This window comes from Panthera onca, chromosome E3 (genome assembly GCF_046562875.1).
Source record: "Panthera onca isolate mPanOnc1 chromosome E3, mPanOnc1 haplotype 2, whole genome shotgun sequence".
In the NCBI taxonomy this organism is placed as follows: Eukaryota; Metazoa; Chordata; class Mammalia; order Carnivora; family Felidae; genus Panthera; species Panthera onca.
The window spans coordinates 9,240,828-9,260,742 of record NC_138354.1 but is presented as its reverse complement, the minus strand read 5'-3'; the positions used below and the strand labels follow the sequence as shown (position 1 = coordinate 9,260,742).

The following is a 19,915-nucleotide window of genomic DNA, read 5'->3' as shown; positions in this document are numbered from 1 at the left end:
CTGTCCCTGGCATTGGAAGTGTCAAGGGAAGCCTCTCCATTTGGTGAGGGTGACAGAGAAGGTTCCTGAGCCAGGCCCCCAGGCTCTCTCTGGCCTCCGCCTCTGGCTCAAATTTCATCACGAAATGGGCAGCCTAGGGTGACCCGAGAAGAGGTGTCCGTGGGACTGCCTCACCTGCTCCACCCCGGCCCCCCCCTCCTGCCCCCAGGAAAGAGCAGTAACCACAGTTGGGAGGGGGGGCAGTCAGAATAGGAAGCAGCATCTTGGCATTTCTCCCAGGCCGAAGCCAGAGGGCAGGAGGGGTGGGTTTTGCTAAAATGACGCCTAAGCAGAGGGGGAAAGCGGTTGACCTGAGGCAGGATCAGGCCTCCAAACTGAATCTGTGGTTGCCTTCCCTTTTAAATGCACTGATCCCTTCACCCCATCTGTCCACTCTGCCTCATTGTAATAGCTTCTCTCTCTTTGTTCTGTCTGGGCCCGCCTCTCTCTATTGCCCTGCCTGTCTGTTTCCTTCTGCCTTTGTTTCTCTCTCTCTCTTTGCATCTCTCTGTCTCTGTCTCTCTCTCCATCTCTCCCCCCACATGGGCCTCTCTCCCCCTGCTGCCAGCCCCTCCTGAGCCCACCCTCTGGTTCTGCTTCCATCCGCTGCCGCTTCCTGCATGCCCTCTGGAGGTTTTCTGTTGTTTAAAGAGTTAAGGAAAGCTTGGCTATTGGAGCCTGCGGGTTTAAACACAAAAAGAAAAAAAACAAACAAAAAAAGCAAACCAAAATGGCTGGGCAGGAGCCCCCTCCCACCCCTGGGACTAGACCGAAAGCCACCCTGGCTGCACATGCAGGTGCCAGTTCCCAAGGGGGAGCACAGCTTAGAGTCACCGTCTTCCCCCCCACCTTCTGCATTCCCAATGCGGAGATCTTCTTTTCTTTTTTATTATTGCATTCCTGTCCCTGACCACTGAGAAGGTAGGTATCCCGGCCCCGCTGTGCGCCCCGCTCGCTCCCATCTCCAGATAAGCCCCCTGCCACTCTGCTTGGTTTGAATGTGGTTTTCTTTCTCTCTCTCTTTCTCTCGATCTCGCTCTGGTTGGTTTTCTCTCCTTCCCTTTTCTTTCTTTACTTTAGTGACTCCTCATTTGTAACTTGCATTTTTTCTCCAAATGAGCTACGTACGAAAGCTGTGTTTCCTGGTTTGTCGTTTGGTTTTCTTGACTTTCCCCGACAACTTTTCTGGTTCATTTCCCCCCTCCTTTCCACCTTCCCTGCTCCTTCTTCTTCCTCTCCGACCCCACCTCCACCCCCACCCCTCCAAGCCCCGTCCCCCCACTCCCTTTCTCATTTTGTTGTCCGAATGCATTTCTGTGTGGTTAGCATTTCCAAGTTTGTGTTCTCCTCCTGAACTGTATATGCTGCGGTTGAGCCAATTTGATTTCTGTTGTCTGGAGTAGCTGCTAAGCCCCCCACCCCTCACCCCTGCCAGCCCCCGGGGCCCGTTTTGGCACTAAGCAGTGGTGGAGGAGCGTGTGCTGGCCTCTTGGCCTCCAGATCCTGGAAGAAGTTCTGGCTGAGGCCAAACCTGAGGAAAGAGCCCTGCCCCACCCTCCAGGGCCTGCTGGGCTCCCAAGGGTCCTGCCCTGGTGGCAGCTGGAGCTTTCAGGCAGGACCTACAGACTCTGGGGCAGCAGCTGGCACCAGGGCTGAACCTCACAGCTCCATCTTTTGGGTGTAATGGTCGTTGAACTTCAGGGACCCAGTGAGCTGGCACTGGACTCAGAGGGCCTACTTAGTAAAGTTTCAGTGGGGCAATTTGGGGGATGAAGGGGACTCTCAGCTCACCCTCCCCCCTGCCTGGACCACTACTCAGCTCAGACAGGGTCTCCCTCTGCCCCCAGCATCGTTCCATCTTCTGAATTTGAGTTTAATGTGCAGAATGATTCGGAAAGGACAGTCAGTGAGAGCCAGGGTTCCCCAAGGTGTTGGAGCGGAACCGAGCTTAGGTCCTGAGACTTGCGACTCCCAGGCCAGTGCCCAATCCAGCCACGTTGGGGGCAGGTCCTCGGACCCCACCGCCCACCCCAGCTCTTTAAACTGTTTCCTGTCTCACCTGGGAGTAGCTGCAGAAGTTTGACATCCCAGCCCTTGTGAGGCATCAGTGGACCTCCGTCCTCAGCTCTGGAAAGAGAAAGTCCGGCTATTCACCCTCCTCGCCCCCCCCCACCATGTTGACCCCAGGGGCAGGTTGTGAGGAGCTCACCCACTCAGAATATTGCTCGGCTGTGAGTGGTGTTGGGAGGGCAGACAGGAAGTTGTTCAGGGAGAGAGAAATCACTCTGGGTCCCACGGGGAGACTGTCCCAGCCTGATGGGAGGAGTAGAGGACCTGATGTGACCAGGGACCCAGAAACGGGATCGCCAAATGCTGAGCTAGAGGGGGTAGTTAGCTGAGCCCTGGGGGAGAGGGGGTGGAGCATCTCAGATGCTCACTGGTCTCGTCCTTAAGAATCCCGGGATGGGGCTGGCACATCATCTTTTGCCTTACTCTTTTCCATTGCCTTTTCCCTCCAAACATTTCTTATGTAAGCTAAAGAGAAGGTATCGGAGAGCAGAGGGGCTCCTGGAAGCCTGGAAGCCGGGCTCAGAGACAGGCGAGGTCCTCTGTGTTCACTGACTCATTCACTCACACACACACTCAGCCAGCATCCGCTGAGCCCTCCTCGGTGCCAGGTCCCGTGCTAGGTGTCCGTGCCTGGGTTTGAGGGAACTGGTTTGCGGCCCCCACCTATCAGGCTGGGGCACTGACAAAGGTCACTCAGAACAATTAGAGGGGAAAAGCCGAGCCAACAGGTGGGGAACTCTGCTCACCACAGTAGGCCTCACAGCCCTGCAGAGTCCATACTGAGAGAAGGCCCAAGGGTCTGTGGGATCACAGAGGAATGCACCTGTTTCAGGGTGAGGGTCAGGGGAGGCTTCCTGGAGGAGGTGGTCTTGATTGAGCACAGGGCCCATAGGCATTAGCCAGGCTGTGAGGGGGTGGTGAGGGCAGGGAAGGGGAAGAGGGAACAGGAGTCACAAAGAGCAGGCTTCTGGAGGAGATGTTTGGAGGTCCCTGGCCACAACAGTCCCGTCTAGCTATGAAATCCCATGGTGTCTGGACTGATTTCTCCCTCAGTTCCTGGGAAAAATGAGACCCGGCCAAGCTGAGGAGGGGGCTCTCACTCTGGCGGGACCATGGCGACCCTTTCTCCAGGGAGGTATGGGTGGATAAGAATGTGAGATTGGCCCAAGGAGTCTTCCCCCAGGGAAGGTGCTGTCTGCCGCCCTGCCCAGCAGCGCCTTCGTCCCGTCCTCTGCCATCCGGGCACGTGGCCATGCCCAGACCTTCCTGTGCTGCTCTGACCCCGTTCATCCGTGAGGGGACTGTGAGTCACTTGTGCTCTGAAAAGAACCCTTCGACTCCTATACAGGCGCCTCCCCCAGCAAAGACCCCAGTTATCCCCGCTTTATCGATGGGGAAACTGAGGCCCCCAGAGTTAGATCACAGCAAACTCATATCAGGGCTGATTCCAGGTGTGCCACTTTTCCACTTACCATCATCTTAAGCTATGGCATTTGGCTTGGAGGAGGGGAGAGGGAGAAGGACTTGACTTCAAGGCACGCCAGGCAGGAAGCTTCCAGATAAGCACAGGGGGTCTGGCACAGAGGTTTGGGCCTCAGTGGTTGCGGGCAGCAACGTGATGCAGGTGGGCATCCACCCAACCCAGAGCCTTTTTGCTCCTAACAGTCCCACCACACGCCCAGCCCAACAGTGGGAAGTAGAGAGGACCCCCCCCCCCCACCCCGCAGTGTCTGTGGGAAGGAACATTGGGGCCTTCAGTCTCCTTCCCCCACTGCTGGTCTGTCTCCTGGAGTCAGAGAAGCTGGCTCAGATCCAGAGTCTAAGCTGGAGCCAGGGTTCACAGCCAGGTCTTGACCCCCATGTTTACTATTCTGCCCGCTTGCCTGGCTGCAACCCCCCCCCCCCATCAGAATAGCAAGCAAAGGCTTCTTTACGGCGGGGTCCAGCGTTTCCTGGGTTTGGGTACTATGCCTTGGCCACCAGGGCCCCCACTCCCCTGCCTGGGATCTGTTCACTTTCCACTCTCAGACAACCCAGGAGATAGGAAAGAACTTGGAAATGTGAAGATACTGGAGATTTTTCTCATTTGCCTCCTCTGGGGGCTTGGGAGCTGTAGGCGCTGGCCACCCGCTGGGGTGCGGGGGATATGTGTTAGGAGAGCCAAGTGTCTCCTGGTAATGTCTGTTGACTTTGGAGCTGCCATCTCAGAGGGGCCATGGCTCCTAGCCCAGGATGAGAGGTGAGCCGGTCATCAGGAGAACTGGGGTGCTCAGATATCCACCCTGCCCACCTATGCCTGCCTGAGCCCCAAAGGGAGACACCAGGCTCTCCCAGGAGGCCTTTATGGCCCATTTGACTCTGGACAGCTGCTCTCACTTGCTATGGCTAGTGTTCATTGGCTGCTTCAGCCACCAATCAGAGCTGGCTGTGCCTTTCCTCCCATGGGACCGACTTCTTGGCTCTGCCTCCAAGCCCTGGCTGGATCCAGGCTTGCAAGGAAGGGCCTGGGCACCACCCCGCCTCCTGCAGGAAGCATAGGCCATGCCAAGGAAACCACGCTCCTTTCAGTCTCTGGCAGCAAGGTGCCCTGAGGGGTGGTAGGTAGCTGGTTTTGTTCTCCCATCCCAGGAGCCTGCCAAAAAAGCTTGGCCCAGACCCTGCCCCTCTTTGGCCCCGACCCTTGTAATGATTCCTTCTTCAGCAACGGCATTGAGGCCCTACTAAATGCCAAGTTCTGCGATAAAAACTGAGGTTACGGAGCTGAATCCAACCGAAATTTCTGCCCTGGAGGTGCTTCGAAGTCAAGTTGGTGCTGGTGGTTGGGGGTGGGGTAGACAAGTGGAACCAACTGTTACCAGATAGACAGAAAGCTGGAAACCCGAGGACAAGAGGAGGGGTCTGTTCAGTGAGGGGAGGAGGATGGAGAGGGTGGTCAGGGGTACACAGAGAATCCTGGAGTATTTGCTCTGGTAGGGACATCAGGAAGCAGAGCCCAACCCTCTCGTTTTGGGGGTGGGGAAACTGAGGCCCAGAGTGGGGAAGTGACTTAGCCAGGGTCACTCAGTGAGGCAGAGGCAGGCTCTCAGACCCCTGGTTGCCAGCTAGGGCCCTTTTGATGGTACCAGGCTCCCTTTCTGGTTTTCTGTACCCCAACCCTTGTGTCCTAACTGCACTTTTGGAAGAACATTGGACATCTCTATCCAGCAGTCACCCAAGAGGTGCCTGCTCAGGCCCGAGGAGCCGGGCGCGGCCAGTCCTTCCTCCAGAGGCGGTGTGGCCTCCTCTCGGCCTAGAATGGGGTGGTTGCGTTTTTTTTTCTCTCTCTCTCTATCTCTCTTGCATTTTTGTGAATCTAATGATGAACTTACGCTACCACACTTTTCCCTTCTCTTACACACCTTACCTACTAAAGGAGGAAGTGCCACTTTATTGGTAAGTGGACGTTAACCAAGAGGGACTTAAAAAAAAAAATCAGAACTTAAAAAAAAAAAAAAAGGAAAGGAAAAGAAAAGAGAGAAACAGAAAGACAGTCGGGTGTTACTGACAGTTCCACAGGTCTCTGCAGGGCCGGAAAACAAAGAAAGAAAAATGTTAAAAGAAAAAATGTCAGTTCCCCAGGAGTTCAGACATTGTTTTTGATTTTGGTATCTAATGACATTTGTGGATTTTGTTTTTTATTTCTGTTTTTCCTCCCTTTCTTCGGTTCAGTTTTGAGTTCAGTTGTCCCGCCCCGCCCCCACCCCCATCTGTGTGCCGTGTGCCCCTTCCATCCCCTCACCCACCCCCCACGCGCTGGGGGGGCCTGGCCTGGGGGGCTGGCCCCGGCCCGGCCTCCCGGTGCCCGCCCTCTCTCTACTCTCTGCCGGGATCGTCCGTCCCATCGGGGGGCAATGCCAGCCCCCGTGCCCGTCCTGGAGCCCCCTCCGTTTCAGCCCCCCTCCCCCCACCGCTCCGTCCCTCTTGTGTTTTGCATGCCGAGAACCTTGCATGAGCTGCACTGTTGAGGCCAGAAGGTGGACACTCAGGAGAGGCAGAGGCAGGGCAGGCGCGGGGAACCGTGTGTGCGATGCTCCGGGACTGGCAGCCCCCGGCCTGGGCCCGGTGAAAGCCCCCTCTCCTTCTCTCCCCCCCCCCCCACCCCACCCGCCCGCTCTCTCACCCTCGACCTCGCTCCTTCTCTTGGCCTGTCCTCTCTCTGTCTCTCCTCTGCTCTCTCTCCCCCCCGTCTCCGCCTTTTCTCTCTGCTTCTCTAACTTCCCCTGCTCCTTCTCCTCCGCCTCCGCCTCTCTCTCTGCTCTGGACTCTCTCGACCTCCTCGGTTTCCTCTGTCTCTGCGGGCATCTCTTCCGCCCCGTCTCTGTCTGCGCCCCCGTCCCCTCCACCCCCCTCCGTGCCCTCTCTGCCTCTCTCCCCGTCAGAAGCCCAGCTCGCCGTCGCCCAGGGCCCGCGACCAGGCGGAGGCCGGCGCAGCCACGCCGCCCGCGCGGGGCAAGGAGAGCCCGAGCCCGCGCTCGGCTCCGTCGTCGCAGGGCAGAGGAGGCCGCACGGCGGGCGGGACGGCCAGGCGGCGGCGGCGGCGACGGCGGCGGCGGCGCTCCCGGTCCTCGGCGTCCGCGCCCCGCCGCAGGGGCCGCCGGCGCGCCCGGCCCGCGCCGCCCCGGGGTTCGTCGCGCTCGCTCAGCAGGGCCCGCTCCAGCAGCGACTCCGGCGGCGGCGGCGGCGGCGGCGGCGCCCCCGGCCCCGGGCCCGAGCCCGGCTCCGAGCGAGGCCACGGCGCGCACGGGAAACGGTGAGCGGCCCCCCTCCCCGCCCCGAGCGCTGCCCCGCCCCCGCGGAACACCTGCCCCCACCGGTCCCGTCCATCCCCGCGGAACACCCTTCCCCGCGCTCTCGCCCCTCCCTCCCCACAGAACAGCTTCCCCTCTCCACCGACCCCTCTCCCCCACCCCTCGGAACAGCACCCCCCCCCCACCGGCCCCTCTGACCACTCTCCCTGCTCCCAAAGACCCCTTACCCCCCACCCACCGACTGTTCTCCCCACACTGACCGCTCTCCCTCCTCATTAAGCTCCCCCTTCTGTGATCACTCCCCCCACCCACGGTGCAAACTCCCTTCCACTCTGCAATTCTCCGTCTCTGCAAACTGCCTCCCATTCTCCTTCCCCACTCACTGAGGTCCCCCCTCACTGATCGCTCTCTCCTCACACACGGAGCCCTCCCTTCCCCACACTGATCACTCTCCTACCCAACAGAGTACCCCCCCACCCGCCCCACCCCACACCCAGGATTCTCCTCCCATCAGGGAGCTCTCTCTCCTCCCTCACTTGCCCGCCCCCACCGATCACTCTCCCTCCACACCAGGGAACACACTCTTCCACACTGATTTCACTCCCCACGCCCCTATCCCAGCCCTTTCCCTGCTCAGGAAACCTTCCCCCGCGCCACCAACTCACGCATCACCTCTTCCCGCTCACTAACCCTTCTCTCCTGCATAGAACTCCTCCCCTACTGAATCCCTTTCCCTCCCCTGAGCCCACTTTGTCCCTAGCTGAGCCCCCTCCCTGTCACCCGCACCCTCTTCAACACCCCTCCCCCCCAGCCCACTTTCTCTCTAGCTAAGCCCCTGTCGCCGTGCCTCTCCTCCAGGACCAAGGAGCGGCCCCCGCGCGCTCGGCCGGCCAGCACCTCCCCGTCCCCGGGCGCGCACGGCAGGCACGGCGGCCCGGAGGGGAAGAGCTCGTCGCGCAGCCCGGGCCCCCACCCGCGCTCGTGGAGCTCCAGCCGCTCGCCCTCCAAGTCCCGCTCGCGCTCCGCGGAGAAGAGGACCCGCAGCCCCAGCCGCTCGCCGTCGCCCAAGAAAACCCTGGGCCGGTAAGTGCGGGCCCGGGGGTCCCCGCCGGGCGCTGGGGTGGCGGCGGGGCCGGGGCCGGGGCCGGGGCCGGGCCTGGGCGGGCTGGCCGGGCCGCGTCGCTCACCTCGGCCGGGCCCGCAGGGACAAGGACGGCGAAGGCCGCGCGAGGCACGCCGAGGCCGAGGCCGCCCGCGCCCGGCGCCGCTCCCGCAGCTACTCGCCCATCCGCAAGCGGCGCCGGGACTCGCCCAGCTTCATGGAGCCGCGGCGCATCACCAGGTACGGAGGGGCCCCGGCCGGCCCGCTGGGGACCTCCAGGGGAAAGGACTGAACCCGGTGCGGGAGGAGAGGTGTCGTTCTGGTGGGGGGGGGGGGGTGGGGGGGGGGAGGAAGAGGCCCCTGGAGGAGGAGAGGGGCCAGAACTGGAGGTGCTGGGGAGGTGGGACTCAGAGGCAGGGGTCTGAAGGCCCACGGAGGGGAGGGGGCTGTGCGCTCGGGTCTGGGTAGGCAGCAGCAGGCATGGAGTTCAGCTCCGGAAGATTCCAGCCATCCCTCCTGGAGCCCCTCCCTCTCTCCTTCCTCCCCACATCCATCTCCTGGCAATGATGTCTCCTTTTCTCCTTCATCTCAAGGTCCAGCCTGCCGAGTGGCCTGTGGCCGGCCTGGGGGCCGAGGGGACCCCCTCCCCACAGGCTGCAGGGGAGATGCCCATGTGAGCTGATCTGGCTCTGTTCAGCTGTCATCTGTCTGCCTCTCCTTTTCTCACTAACCTCACTGCTCACCTCCCAGCCCCCTGGGGAATTTGGAGGAGGGGGCACCAGCGGCCTACCCTCTGGGGCAGCTGTGGGAGGTCCCATCCCTTCCACTGCCCCTCTCAGTCCTATGGGGCTGTGCAGAGGGTGTGGCTGATGTGACAGAAGCCCCATCAGAAAGCTTCTTTGGCCCAGACCGGTGGGCGTGGGCCTGGGCCTCCGGGTGAGATTATGGTCTGTGTTCGTGGAAATCACTCTGCTAGCCCTAGACCCCTGACATGGGGTAGAGGGCTACAGGCAAAATTCTGAACCCAGCTCTGAGACTTTGCTGGGCAGCCTTGGGAGATCAATGTGCCTCTCTGGGGCTCGGTTCTCATGTCTGAACAATAAGCAGGGCTCCCTGAGCATCTTTTCAGCTCTAACATGGACTGATTCTCTAACCAGCCCTTCCAAGTCCTTGGTGATCCAGATCGCCATACGCAGAGGGTCCTAAGACAGCTGGAGCCCTGCACCTTCCACCTGGCACCCACCTCGGCCCCTCTCCCGGGCTGCCTCCTCCTCCTTCCACTAACGTATACCTGTTTTCTTCCTCAGAATTAACCCCACGCCATGGGGCACTGTTGCCCCCTTAACCACTCTCCTTTCTTTTCTCTGGGTCACAGCTTCCTGGCTTCAAACTAACTCCGGGCCGGCGGGAGGTAGCTGAGTGAGGAGAAGGGGCCGGCGGGACTGGGCTGGGCCATGGGCATGGGCAGCGATGGCCGGGGGGTCTCCTCCTTGTTCCCTTGAAGTGACCTGAAAAACCAAATCCTTCGATTCTGTGAGGAAGAGAGAAGCAGGGCTGGGCTATATCCACAACCGTTCCCATGCACAGAAACCACTACTTAGCTTGGTTGACGCGAGTTGTCTATATTTAAAAGTTTCATTTATTCAACAAATTGTTGAGCGCCTGCTCGGGTCAAGCAGAGACTGGGTCCCCTTTCCCTAAAGACAAGTGAGCAAAAAACAAAAGGTCCAACATGAAATTGGCAAGTGACCACTGACTGCCTGATCCTTTTGGGGTAGAGGGCACTCCAAGGCCAGAGCTCAGGGGAAACTGAGGCAGGAAAGCCCTGGCCACTGCTGGGGAAGCCCTGGCCTGAGTGAGGGGCCAAGCTAGAGCCTGGGGCAGAGCTCAGGGACCCGAATGGCCTGTAATCAGCTTTTCCCTCCTGGCAGTGCCCGAAAGCGTCCCATCCCCTACTACCGGCCCAGCCCCTCGTCCTCCTCCAGCTGCCTGAGCAGCGACTACTCAAGCCGGAGCCCCAGCCGCAGCCCCAGTCCCGGTCACAGCCACGGAAGCTACAGCAGCCGCAGCCGCGGGACCCGCAGCCGCACGCGCAGCCCCTCCCGGACCCCCAGTCCCAGCTACCACAGCCGGAGCAGCTCAGAGAGTGGGGGCTTCTGAGCCCGGACAGACCCAGCTTGGTGCCCCCTGGCATAGGGAGAGGCGAGGGGTCAGGCCCCAGGACCAGTGAGGGGGCCTGCACCCCACTGCTACAAGGGGGTCCCCGGGCCAGGGAAGACCTTGAGTGTGGGCGCCCTGCAGAAAAGGAGGAGCTGGGTTCTGCTGCTTCTAGAGGGTCCCCACCCCCACCTCCTGCCTGCCCACCGTGTCCAGGGAACAAAGAGCCGTTGCGAACACAGGGATCGCCCTGTCCCCCTTCCCGCTTGATGCCAGCTCACCAGGCTGGGGACAGCTCGGTGGGCCCAGGGACACCTCGGAAGGTGCCAGACCTGGAAGCCTCCCGCACCCACTCCACAGGGCCCTTGGCTCCTTTCTATCAACGCGCAGACGAGGAGGTGGGATGGCGGGCAGGATCTAAGTCAGACAGAAGGAAGAACGACCCAACCCTCGGTGCATCACCATCCAAGCTGGGGAGCGGCTTCCTTCTGAGCTGGCTGCAGGATCCTGGCTGATGGCTGGAGGCTGGCCCCACAGCCTCCCCCGACCCCTCCCCTGGCCCAGGAGGACCCAGACTAGGTGGGCCCCTAAGCCCCAGCCTGAGGAGCCGGGGAGCTTCCTCTTGGTCCCACCTCTCCCTTCCAGGCCAGGCTCTCCCCTTCGGCCCTCACCCCATGCCCGGGGCCAAGGCCGCAGCAGCAGCCAGGCCTTCTGCATGGCAAGAGGTGGCAAGTATAGACTATGCCGCGTCCGAGCCTGACATCAAAAGGGGCTCAGGTCAGAAGGTGAAGAGAGAAGAGGTAGATGGAAGAGAGCCTGTGAGGAGTGGGAGAAGGCAACGCAGTCCAATGACCGAGCAAGCCCTGGTGTCCCAGTGTGCCCTGTGTCTGGGACATGGGCCAGATGGCAGCACAGGGTCGCAGGTATAGGATAACAGGCACTTCGGGGCCTGCCCGAGGGAGCGCTTCCTTCTCGGGATTTGGTGGGGAGGTAGTCCGTGGAGGCTACCCGGAGAGGGGTGCTACAGCAAAGGGTAAGATCTAGATGAAGGGCCTCGGCCTGCGACCTCGAGTGGCACCCCCCCACCCCCAGCCCTCTTCTGCTGCTCCCAGCCCACTCCTCCTGGGGCCCTCAGGGATCTCACAAAGTCTTCCTTGGCCCAACAGGGCATCTGCCCTGGGCTCCCACAGGGGGGGAGGGGTCTGGGGTCTGGTCCGGGTTCCCCCCTCTCTATTTTCCCCTCCCTCTTTCTCCGCGGTGCGGATAAAAATTGGACTCTAATAAACACTCGGTGCCCGGATGGCAGGTGGTGAGACTAGGTCTCTGTGGATTTGGGCACCTGGGGAGTGTGGGGAGGGCATAAGGTCCCGGGGTCCTTCCCTCCAAGAAAGGAGAGGGTCGCGGACTCCACCCCAGAGAGGAGATCTGGCAGGAAGGAACCAGAACCCAGGGTGTCCATCTCCCTGCCTGAGTGCTGGAGCGGAGCGTGCAGCTCAGTGGGGAGGAAAACGGGGACCCAAGAAGACTCTCCTTTCAGCCTGGAGACCCCGTGGGCTTTGAACACCCCCACCTCCCTCAAGCCCCACACCCCACCTAGCTTCCCCTCCCATCATTGTCCTTGACTCCAATACACCCCATCCAGCTGACCCACCTCCTCCGGCCCTCCATGCACACACACCCTCTCCACCTCCAAACGTTCAGGTGAGCTCCTGGTTCAGGACCTAGCTCAGCTGCCTCCTACTCCAAGGAGCCTTCCCGATCTCCAGCTGCAATGCCCACTCTCACCTCTGGGTCCCTCCAGCTCTTTGGGGTCTGTACGTGCCTTTAGGTCCCTAAGCTCTTGTTCAGCTTATCTGTGGGCATGCCTATCTTTCCCTAAATCTATGAGTTTCTGGAGCCAGGCCATGCCTTCTTGGCCTCTGCATCTCCCAAATAAGCACCTTGAGATGTCTGTCAACTGAGTAAACAAGTGAATCAGGGAGCCAGGGAGCGAGCGGTTCCAGAAACCTTGGGGGAGGGCATGAACCAAAGGCAAGGTGCGGTGGTGGCAGATAGACACTAGAGGGCGACAGAGAGAAAAGGAAAATTGCCTGTTGGTGGCTGGCCAGTAGAGGCACAAAACTGGCCTGAATGGAGAGGGAGCCCTGGGGGATGGTCTAGGTCAGCCTGGAAACCCCAAGCTTCTGTCCTCAGCACCCACCCCGGATACTTGGGGAAACAGCGTCCAATCCCCGGGGAAGGAGGGGGAGAGGACAAAGCCCCTGCCCACCCACAGACTGAGGGTTCAGCCTAAACTCTGCTCTACAGCTTAGGAAAAAGAAAACTCCAATTCTGCACCTGGTAGCAAGGGGTGGAGGGGATGGGGCGGGGGGGAACCTCCCCAGGATGTGGGCCTTTGGGGTGTTGTAGGTCCTCTCCTGGTCTCTCTGCAGATGGGGGCCTCGGGGACCCCTCTAACCTTGTGCTCCCAATACGGTAGCTGGGAGTCAGGCTGGGCAGGGCTTCCCGTGTTGCGTTCTGGTGGTGTTTTCCCTTCTTAATTGGTTTCCCGCAGTCCCAGACCCAGGGTAGCAAGTCACAAGAGTACACGCCCAGTTTGGGTGTCCCAGATAGTGTCTCCCATCCCCTGCCTCTCTGAGATGCTCTTGAAAGCCCCTTGGACTCGCACCGGCCTCTCGGCTGAGGGCGTGTTCAGCAAACAGGCCCGATCACAAGACACCTGCCCTTCCTTCACCAGGCCCCTCTCCTCCACTCAAGGACACCCAAGACATGAAGGCGCTCCGGCTGTAGGGCCTCCCACCTCCACAGACACCACAGGGGATGCCAGGTCCTCCCTCTCTGCCTCCCTCCACTCACCACACACACACCCCTTCCAGCAGTATTAGATGGCACAGCAGGCAGTGCGGAGGGGCTGGGGGAGTGAGGGCGAGCAGAGGAGAAACTGTTGATTCACCACGCTGGAAGGAGCCTTCGAGAACATCCAGTCCAATGGTCTCATTGTACGGATGAAGAAAATGAGTCACGGGAGCCGGCTGCTGGCCAAGGTCACAGAGCCAGAGACACGGCAGGTCCCCAGACTCCCAGACTAGACAGATTCTTTCTGCTAGACAGCAGGGCGGGAGGGGCCAGGGGATGGATCCCCAGCCCTCCCCACATGGCTCCTCCTTGGCCCCCTTTCAGTGGTGGTGGGGTGAGGTGACACCCAAGGTTAGCCAGAAGCCTAGGGGGCGGGCAGGTTGGAGAGATACTCCCAGAGGGGCAGTATCTAGATGCTTCCAGAAAGATCCAGTGCCCCCCACCCCCATGTGCTCTAATTACTGCTGCCCGTATTTTTAATTCCCAGTAAGCCCAGCGACTGGTACAACCCATCAGCTGTCAGGCCTCTCCAGGGAGCTCGGGCAGCTGCCTGAAGACTCTCGAGCTTTCTCTAAGGCTGAGCCAGGGAGGGAGGGGCTGGCTCAGCCACAGTTGGCAAAGGCCTGTCAAAGGTGTGGCTAGTGTGGCCAAGGCCTTGGGCTCAGGTGCCAGGCAAGGAGGCTCCGAGGCTGGTCTTGGGTTGCTGCAGAGTACCGCAGACTTCGGGGCTAAGGATGAGGGGAGGGGCCCCTCTGATCAAGGAATCCCAGACCCTGCAGTGCCAACCTCCCCCCCGACTCCCCTTGTGGCTACTGGGAAATCTCTGGGGGTGGAGTTGTCCTCTTAATCCCAGAAAGCCTAGCCCTGGCAGCTCAGTGCCCAGAATGATACAGTAGAAGATTGTCAAAGAATATTTGGGCAGGTAGACAAGTAGGGGCTGACATTCAGCCTTTGCTTCCCTTGCCCTGTGCCCAGGGAATAACGGTGTGACCTCCCGAAAGGGGGCCTGGTCAGGGCAGCAAGGGACTCCAGAGAGGCTGGCCCGACCTTCCCTCCCCCTTGGCTGCACACCTCCCCCTGCACCCACAAGCTCACAGACCACAGCCCTCCCTGGACAGCTCGGAAAGTCTCTCCCCTCAGTCAGGAGGCTTGAGTTCCAATCCACTCCCCCACCACCCCCTCCCGCCCTCTTACCAGCTTTGTGACCTTGGGGCAATTCTAACTCCCGTTTTCTCATCTCAGAAACGAGACTTAGATAAGATACTTGGACCTGCTCTAGAATGCATACAACTGGGTAATTCACATTAGCCTAAATCTCAGTATCCAAAATGAAAGGACCTCTTTCCTTAAAAACAATGAGCACTTACTGAGCGCCAGGCACTTTCCATACATTACTACAATTGAGATTCACCACCGCCCGGCAACGCGGGTGCCTTATTATTGCCGACGCTTTGCAGATGGGGTCGGCGGGCTCAGAGAGGTCACCAGGCCAGTGAACAGCAGCACCCAGATTCAAGCCCAGCCTTGTCTGACTCCAAAACCCAGTTTGTCCCCCACTCCACCCCCTTACCACCACCCAGAGCCACCCACGTCCCTTCCCTTGTGATTGGCAGGGTCCCTCAAGAACTGACCCGCTGAAGATTGATATGAACTCTCAGTCCTGCCCTCCCCCACCCACCATGGGCAGGGTGCTAGGAACTGTTGGGCCCTGGCTTACACAACTTCCCTGGCTGGGGCAACAGGAATGGACCCTCCCCACCCTGGCTTCGGGCAAGATGCAGGGAGCTACGAAGGGAGCTTCTGTCTACAAAGTGTTGGCAGGGAGGCAGCCCAGCAGCCCCCACCCAGAACGTGGCTGGGCCGGGCAGGACCACACTTGAAAGCATCCATGACCACATCTGACAGCTCCCTGTAGGGTGGGGCTCCTGGGCTCCAGTCTGGGCCAAGGTGGGCAAGCAGGGGCGGACAAGGGCCCTCCCTGGCTCCTGACCTCACCTCCACTTTACAGAGCTTGGGATGGGTGGGCCTGGGAGTGCCAGGGAGTGAAGGCCTGGGGCTCGCTAAAGCTGAAACCCTTGTGGGCCAGGGGTGGGGGTGGGGCAGCCAGTAGCTCCCAAAGGAGACCCACTGGGCCCATGACATGACCCAGCAAGGGAGGTGGAACAGAAACAGGGGTTCCATCTACATTGTACCCTTGGCCCACAAAAGTCCCAGGAGCTCAGAGGTGACCAGAACAACCTCAGACTCATGCCCTGGCCCCTGCTCTTCCTAGATGGGGAGGAGATGGAAAAGAAAGGAAGAAAGAAAGAAAGAAAGAAAGAAAGAAAGAAAGAAAGAAAGAAAAGAAAGAAGGAAAGGAAGGAAGGAAGGAAGGAAGGAAGGAAGGAAGGAAGGAAGAAGGAAGGAAGGAAAGAAAGAAAGAAAGAAAGAAAGAAAGAAAGAAAGAAAGAAAGAAAGAAAAGCATCCAGGAGCTCTCTCCTGAAGAGGAAACAGACACAGAGAAGGCATGAGATTTGTTGCTACCCTGAGCTCATTAAAGCGAGTGGCTGGGGTCTGGCTTCTAGTTTCTCAGGTATCTACAGGGCTCCCTGTAAAACTGGTTGGGGTTCAGCCTCAGCACAGCCCTGGGAAAGGGGCATTAAGCAGAGTGGGCCTCCTAAAGAGCAGAAGTGGAGGACTCCAAAGCAGGAGCCTCACAAGGGTAAGAGCTAGGGCACTAGAGAGGCAAGAGGCTCACTGTGCTAGCGTCTCACAGGAGACAGTACGCCAGTCACTATGTCTCTTTGAACTCCAGTTTCCTCATCTAAAAAGGAGGGATAGGGGCACCTGGGTGGCTGAGTCAGTTAAGCATCTGACTCTTGATCTCAGCTCAGGTCATGGTCTCATGGTTTGTGGGTTTGAGCCCCGAGTCGGGCTCTGCACTGACAGCATGGAGCCTGCTTGGGATTCTCTCTCTGCCCCTCCCCTGCTTATTCTCTCTCCCTCTCTCAAAATAAACAAACATTAAAAAAATAAAAAGGAGGGATAATAGGGTATAAATCAGGAGAAAGAATGGAGGGGGGTCATGCCTATGAAAGCAGGAGACAGGGAATGTCAGGATTATGGCAGGAGCCTAGGTGCAGCACCCTCTCCCAGAGGTGGGAGGTGGGGGCCTGGATCTCACAGGTGGTCAGACAGGAGGTAGGGGCCCAAGGGCAGGCCTCAGGCTCCAAGCAAGTTTGAGAGAAATGTACCGCCTAGCGCTCTCCCTCCCTTGGTCCTGTGGGAATCATAAACAAAAGGGACTTTGAGATAATAATCTACAAAAAAGGAAACTGAGGTCTGGAGAAAGGAGGGGACTTGCCCCAAATCACAGTAAGTCAACAGCAAAGCCCAGGCAAATTCAGAGTTACTGCCTTTCAAGTTCCCGGTCCAGGGCTCCTCGAGGAAAAATAAGATATATGGGGGGATTTGCAACAACTTTCCTCCTGACCCCCTGTCAGCACTGGGTTTCCGACCTGGGTCACTGCCTCTGCAACAGAGATACATAACACACTCTCCTTCCTCTTCCCCCCTTTAACTGCAGATAGATAAAATAACAACAATGAACAATGAGCAGGTACCAGGCCCTGGCCCTGGCCTAAAATCTCTACTTGCTTTAAGTTGCTGAATTCTCACATCAACCCAACGATGTAAGCATTTTTATCATCATCATCATCATCATCACCATCTCCATTTTTTTTTTTTTTTTAATTTTTTTTTTTTTCAACGTTTATTTACTTTTGGGACAGAGAGAGACAGAGCATGAACGGGGGAGGGACAGAGAGAGGGAGACACAGAATCGGAAACAGGCTCCAGGCTCTGAGCCATCAGCCCAGAGCCTGACGCGGGGCTCGAACTCACGGACCGTGAGATCGTGACCTGGCTGAAGTCGGACGCTTAACCGACTGCGCCACCCAGGCGCCCCACCATCTCCATTTTCCAGATAGGGAAACTGAGGCACAGAGTCTGACTTGGGCACATCCACCCAGTTAGTGGCAGACCCAGGATGTGAAGTCAGACAGCCTGGCTCCAGAGCCCACACTCTCATCGACGACACCACGCTGCTTTTAAAGACATTATTTCATAGACACCTTGTGGTTCAAATCCCGGCTCTGCCACTTCTAGATACCCGTAGCCTGGGACAAGTAGCCCAGCCTCTCTGGGCTTTGTCCTCCAGGGCAAAGGGATAGGACTGACCACCAGCCGCGCCACCCAGCGCTTTACCGTCCAGGCCCGCGAGTGTCCGGCAGCGGGCACTGCACCAGCACCGGTGCTCCAGTCATTTGTTTTGTCAAAGAACAGAAGGTTCCAGATGTGGGCAGGGCCTTCCTCGGCCCGCCCCCGCCCCGAGTGCAGGGGAGGAATGCAGGGGGAGGGGCTGCCCCCAGCCCGTCATTGCCTTTAATAGAGACCTGAAACACCGCCTGCTAAAAATACCCGGCTGGAGACGCATAAAAGGGCCGCTGGGCCGCCGCTCCGCACTTTTCTCTCCAAGCCTCAGCCAGACGCGCGGAGCAGAGCCAACATGACCGAGCGCCGAGTGCCCTTCTCGCTCCTGCGGAGCCCCAGCTGGGACCCTTTCCGCGACTGGTACCCGGCCCACAGCCGCCTCTTCGACCAGGCCTTCGGGCTGCCCCGGCTGCCCGAGGAGTGGGCGCAGTGGTTGGGCCACAGCGGCTGGCCGGGCTACGTGCGCCCGCTGCCCGCGGTCGAGGGCCCCGCCGCGGTGGCCGCGCCCGCCTACAGCCGCGCGCTCAGCCGGCAGCTCAGCAGCGGCGTCTCGGAGATCCGGCAGACGGCCGACCGCTGGCGCGTGTCCCTGGACGTCAACCACTTCGCCCCCGAGGAGCTGACGGTCAAGACCAAGGACGGCGTGGTGGAGATCACCGGTGAGCCCCCGGCCCTGCGGGGACCAAGCGGGCGGGGTGGGAGGTTGAGCCGTGGGCGCGGGGGAACTGGGCAGGGAAACTCCACCAAGGGACCCGGAAGACTTGGGACTCACCCTGCCCCCAGGCTCCGGCTCCGGCTCTGGAAAGGGGACTGCGTGTGCTTCCTCAGGGCCCTTCTGGCCCGAAAAGTGCTCTATTTGAGGGAAGAAATGGCCCCTTCCGGAGGAGACCTCCAGCCCCGCCCCCAAATGACCAGATCTCCGCGGGGCCACCCGCAGGCCCGGGGAAGAGGGGACTGACTGGCTCTGGCCCTGCTGCTTGCCCTAAGCCCGGGTCCGCAGAGGGGGCGTGTGCGCTTCCTTGGCGCCGCGCCCAGCCCCACCCTACTTTGAACCCAACTTTCCAGAAGCTTCTGAGGGGCCTCGGGCTTAGTCTGGCCACTCACTGGGGCATGTGTGGATTTGGGCGGGCCCCTCCCCGCAGCTTCTGACCTCCTTCTCTTCCCCCCCCCTCCTTCCCCCCTAGGCAAACACGAAGAGCGTCAGGATGAGCACGGCTACATCTCCCGGTGCTTCACTCGCAAATACACGTGAGTCTTGGCCCCAGATTGAGGGGGGCGGGAAGAGGGGTGCGGGGCGGAGGGGGGCAGTGAGGCATGGGGGTGTAACTCTTGTCTTCCTCCTCTGTCTGTCTAGGCTGCCCCCTGGTGTGGACCCCACTCTGGTCTCCTCCTCCCTGTCCCCTGAGGGCACGCTCACCGTGGAGGCCCCCATGCCCAAGCCAGCCACACAGTCGGCAGAAATCACTATTCCTGTCACCTTCGAGGCACGTGCCCAGCTTGGGGGACCAGAAGCTGGGAAGTCCGAGCAGCCTGCAGCCAAGTAAAGGCCTTAGCCCTGCTGTCCACTGCCCCCTGCCTCAGTAGCCATCGCTGACCATCCCCACCCACCAACCTGTATGCTCTTTTGATACGTTAACCTTCTGTTTTTCTCAAATAAAGTTTGAAGCAACTGCCAGCCTCTGCCTCTGCCTCAGATCCAAGCTTCTCCAGGCCTTTCCCTGATTTTCAGTTGGGCCCTCTCTAATGGCCTGGGGTTCCGTGCCATTTGCTGGCTGACACACTGATCACTTTTGCCCAGGGTCTCCTGTGTGCCGAGCCCCATGCTAGGCCCTGAGTCCACGAAGAGAGAAGAAATGATTGTAACTAGCTGTGATGGGGGAAACCAGGTCCAGGCTTGGGCAGTCAGGGACTCAGAGGCTGCAGTCAGGTGCAGAGGGACAGAGCAGGGCCGGGGGAGGGGAGCTTCTTGGGAGCTCGGAGTCCCTTGCTGACTTCAGTGAGACTTCACTATTCTCCCCGGGAGGGGCAGGACCTTGTAGAAGGTATGGGAGGTGTAGCACTCCAGGTGACTTTCTGAGAGGAGGTTGACCTTGTCGAAGTTTCCATCCCCCAGTGCCCACGCATGCAGGAAGCAGGCCTGGGCTCTCAGGTCAAGGGCGCTCTGCAGAGGGTGAGGGCAGTGCGGCCCAGGCTTTGATGGAAAAGAGGCAAAGACCCTGACAGGGAAGACGTGCACTCCAGGAAGGGCCTGCCTTGACGAGCCCAGGTAGGAAGAGTCACACCTACCTGGGTCCTCTCCTTGGCCCTCGTCCTACCCACCACCCTCTCATCTCACCTGGCCCAAGAAGGGTTCGGAGGGATCTGGGAGAGGAACAGAGCAGATGGGGGTTTGGGAGCCCAGGGTGAAGTCTCTGAGAACTTGAGAGATCCCACACCATCTCCACCTACAAGGTCACGGAGCCTGAAGCTGCGGCAAGACACTGTGACATTCTGAGCCCACAGCCCGACTTGCCCGGGGTCTGTGAGAGCAGCCATGTGCACACATACACACGAGTGCGTTACCCTCAACACTGCGCAGCTCCTTAATTGCCACTGCTTGGTGCGGGGCTCCCTGTTGGGATACCACAATCTGGAGCAGGCAGGAGGCCAAAG

At 59.6% G+C, this 19,915-nt stretch overlaps 2 protein-coding genes across 2 annotated transcripts in view; both read left to right on the top strand.

Annotated features, from left to right (window-relative positions):
• Positions 1-11,470, top strand: part of SRRM3 (serine/arginine repetitive matrix 3) — a 56,295-nt gene extending 44,825 nt beyond the window's left edge. Inside the window, 6 exon segments of the mRNA XM_078440112.2 lie at positions 6,528-6,898; positions 7,755-7,979; positions 8,101-8,238; positions 8,592-8,631; positions 8,633-8,671; positions 9,930-11,470. Coding sequence (XP_078296238.2) covers positions 6,528-6,898; positions 7,755-7,979; positions 8,101-8,238; positions 8,592-8,631; positions 8,633-8,671; positions 9,930-10,670 — 1,554 coding nt within the window. The 3' untranslated portion in view covers positions 10,671-11,470.
• Positions 11,471-17,420: 5,950 nt separating this feature from the next.
• HSPB1 (heat shock protein family B (small) member 1) lies at positions 17,421-18,938 on the top strand. Its single transcript, XM_060649231.3, has 3 exons — positions 17,421-17,922; positions 18,448-18,511; positions 18,618-18,938. Exons 1-3 carry the CDS (start codon positions 17,559-17,561, stop codon positions 18,805-18,807), a joined length of 618 nt encoding a protein of 205 aa, XP_060505214.1. The 5' UTR covers positions 17,421-17,558; the 3' UTR covers positions 18,808-18,938.
• The last annotated feature ends 977 nt before the right edge of the window (positions 18,939-19,915 follow it).

Bases quoted from the DNA above. Each gene is read 5' to 3' on its own strand.
- HSPB1 (XM_060649231.3), top strand. From the start codon at position 17,559: ATGACCGAGCGCCGAGTGCCCTTCTCGCTCCTGCGGAGCCCCAGCTGG. The intron at 17,923-18,447 runs GTGAGCCCCCGG...CTTCCCCCCTAG, and splicing joins CGGCGTGGTGGAGATCACCG to GCAAACACGAAGAGCGTCAG. The intron at 18,512-18,617 runs GTGAGTCTTGGC...CTGTCTGTCTAG, and splicing joins TGCTTCACTCGCAAATACAC to GCTGCCCCCTGGTGTGGACC.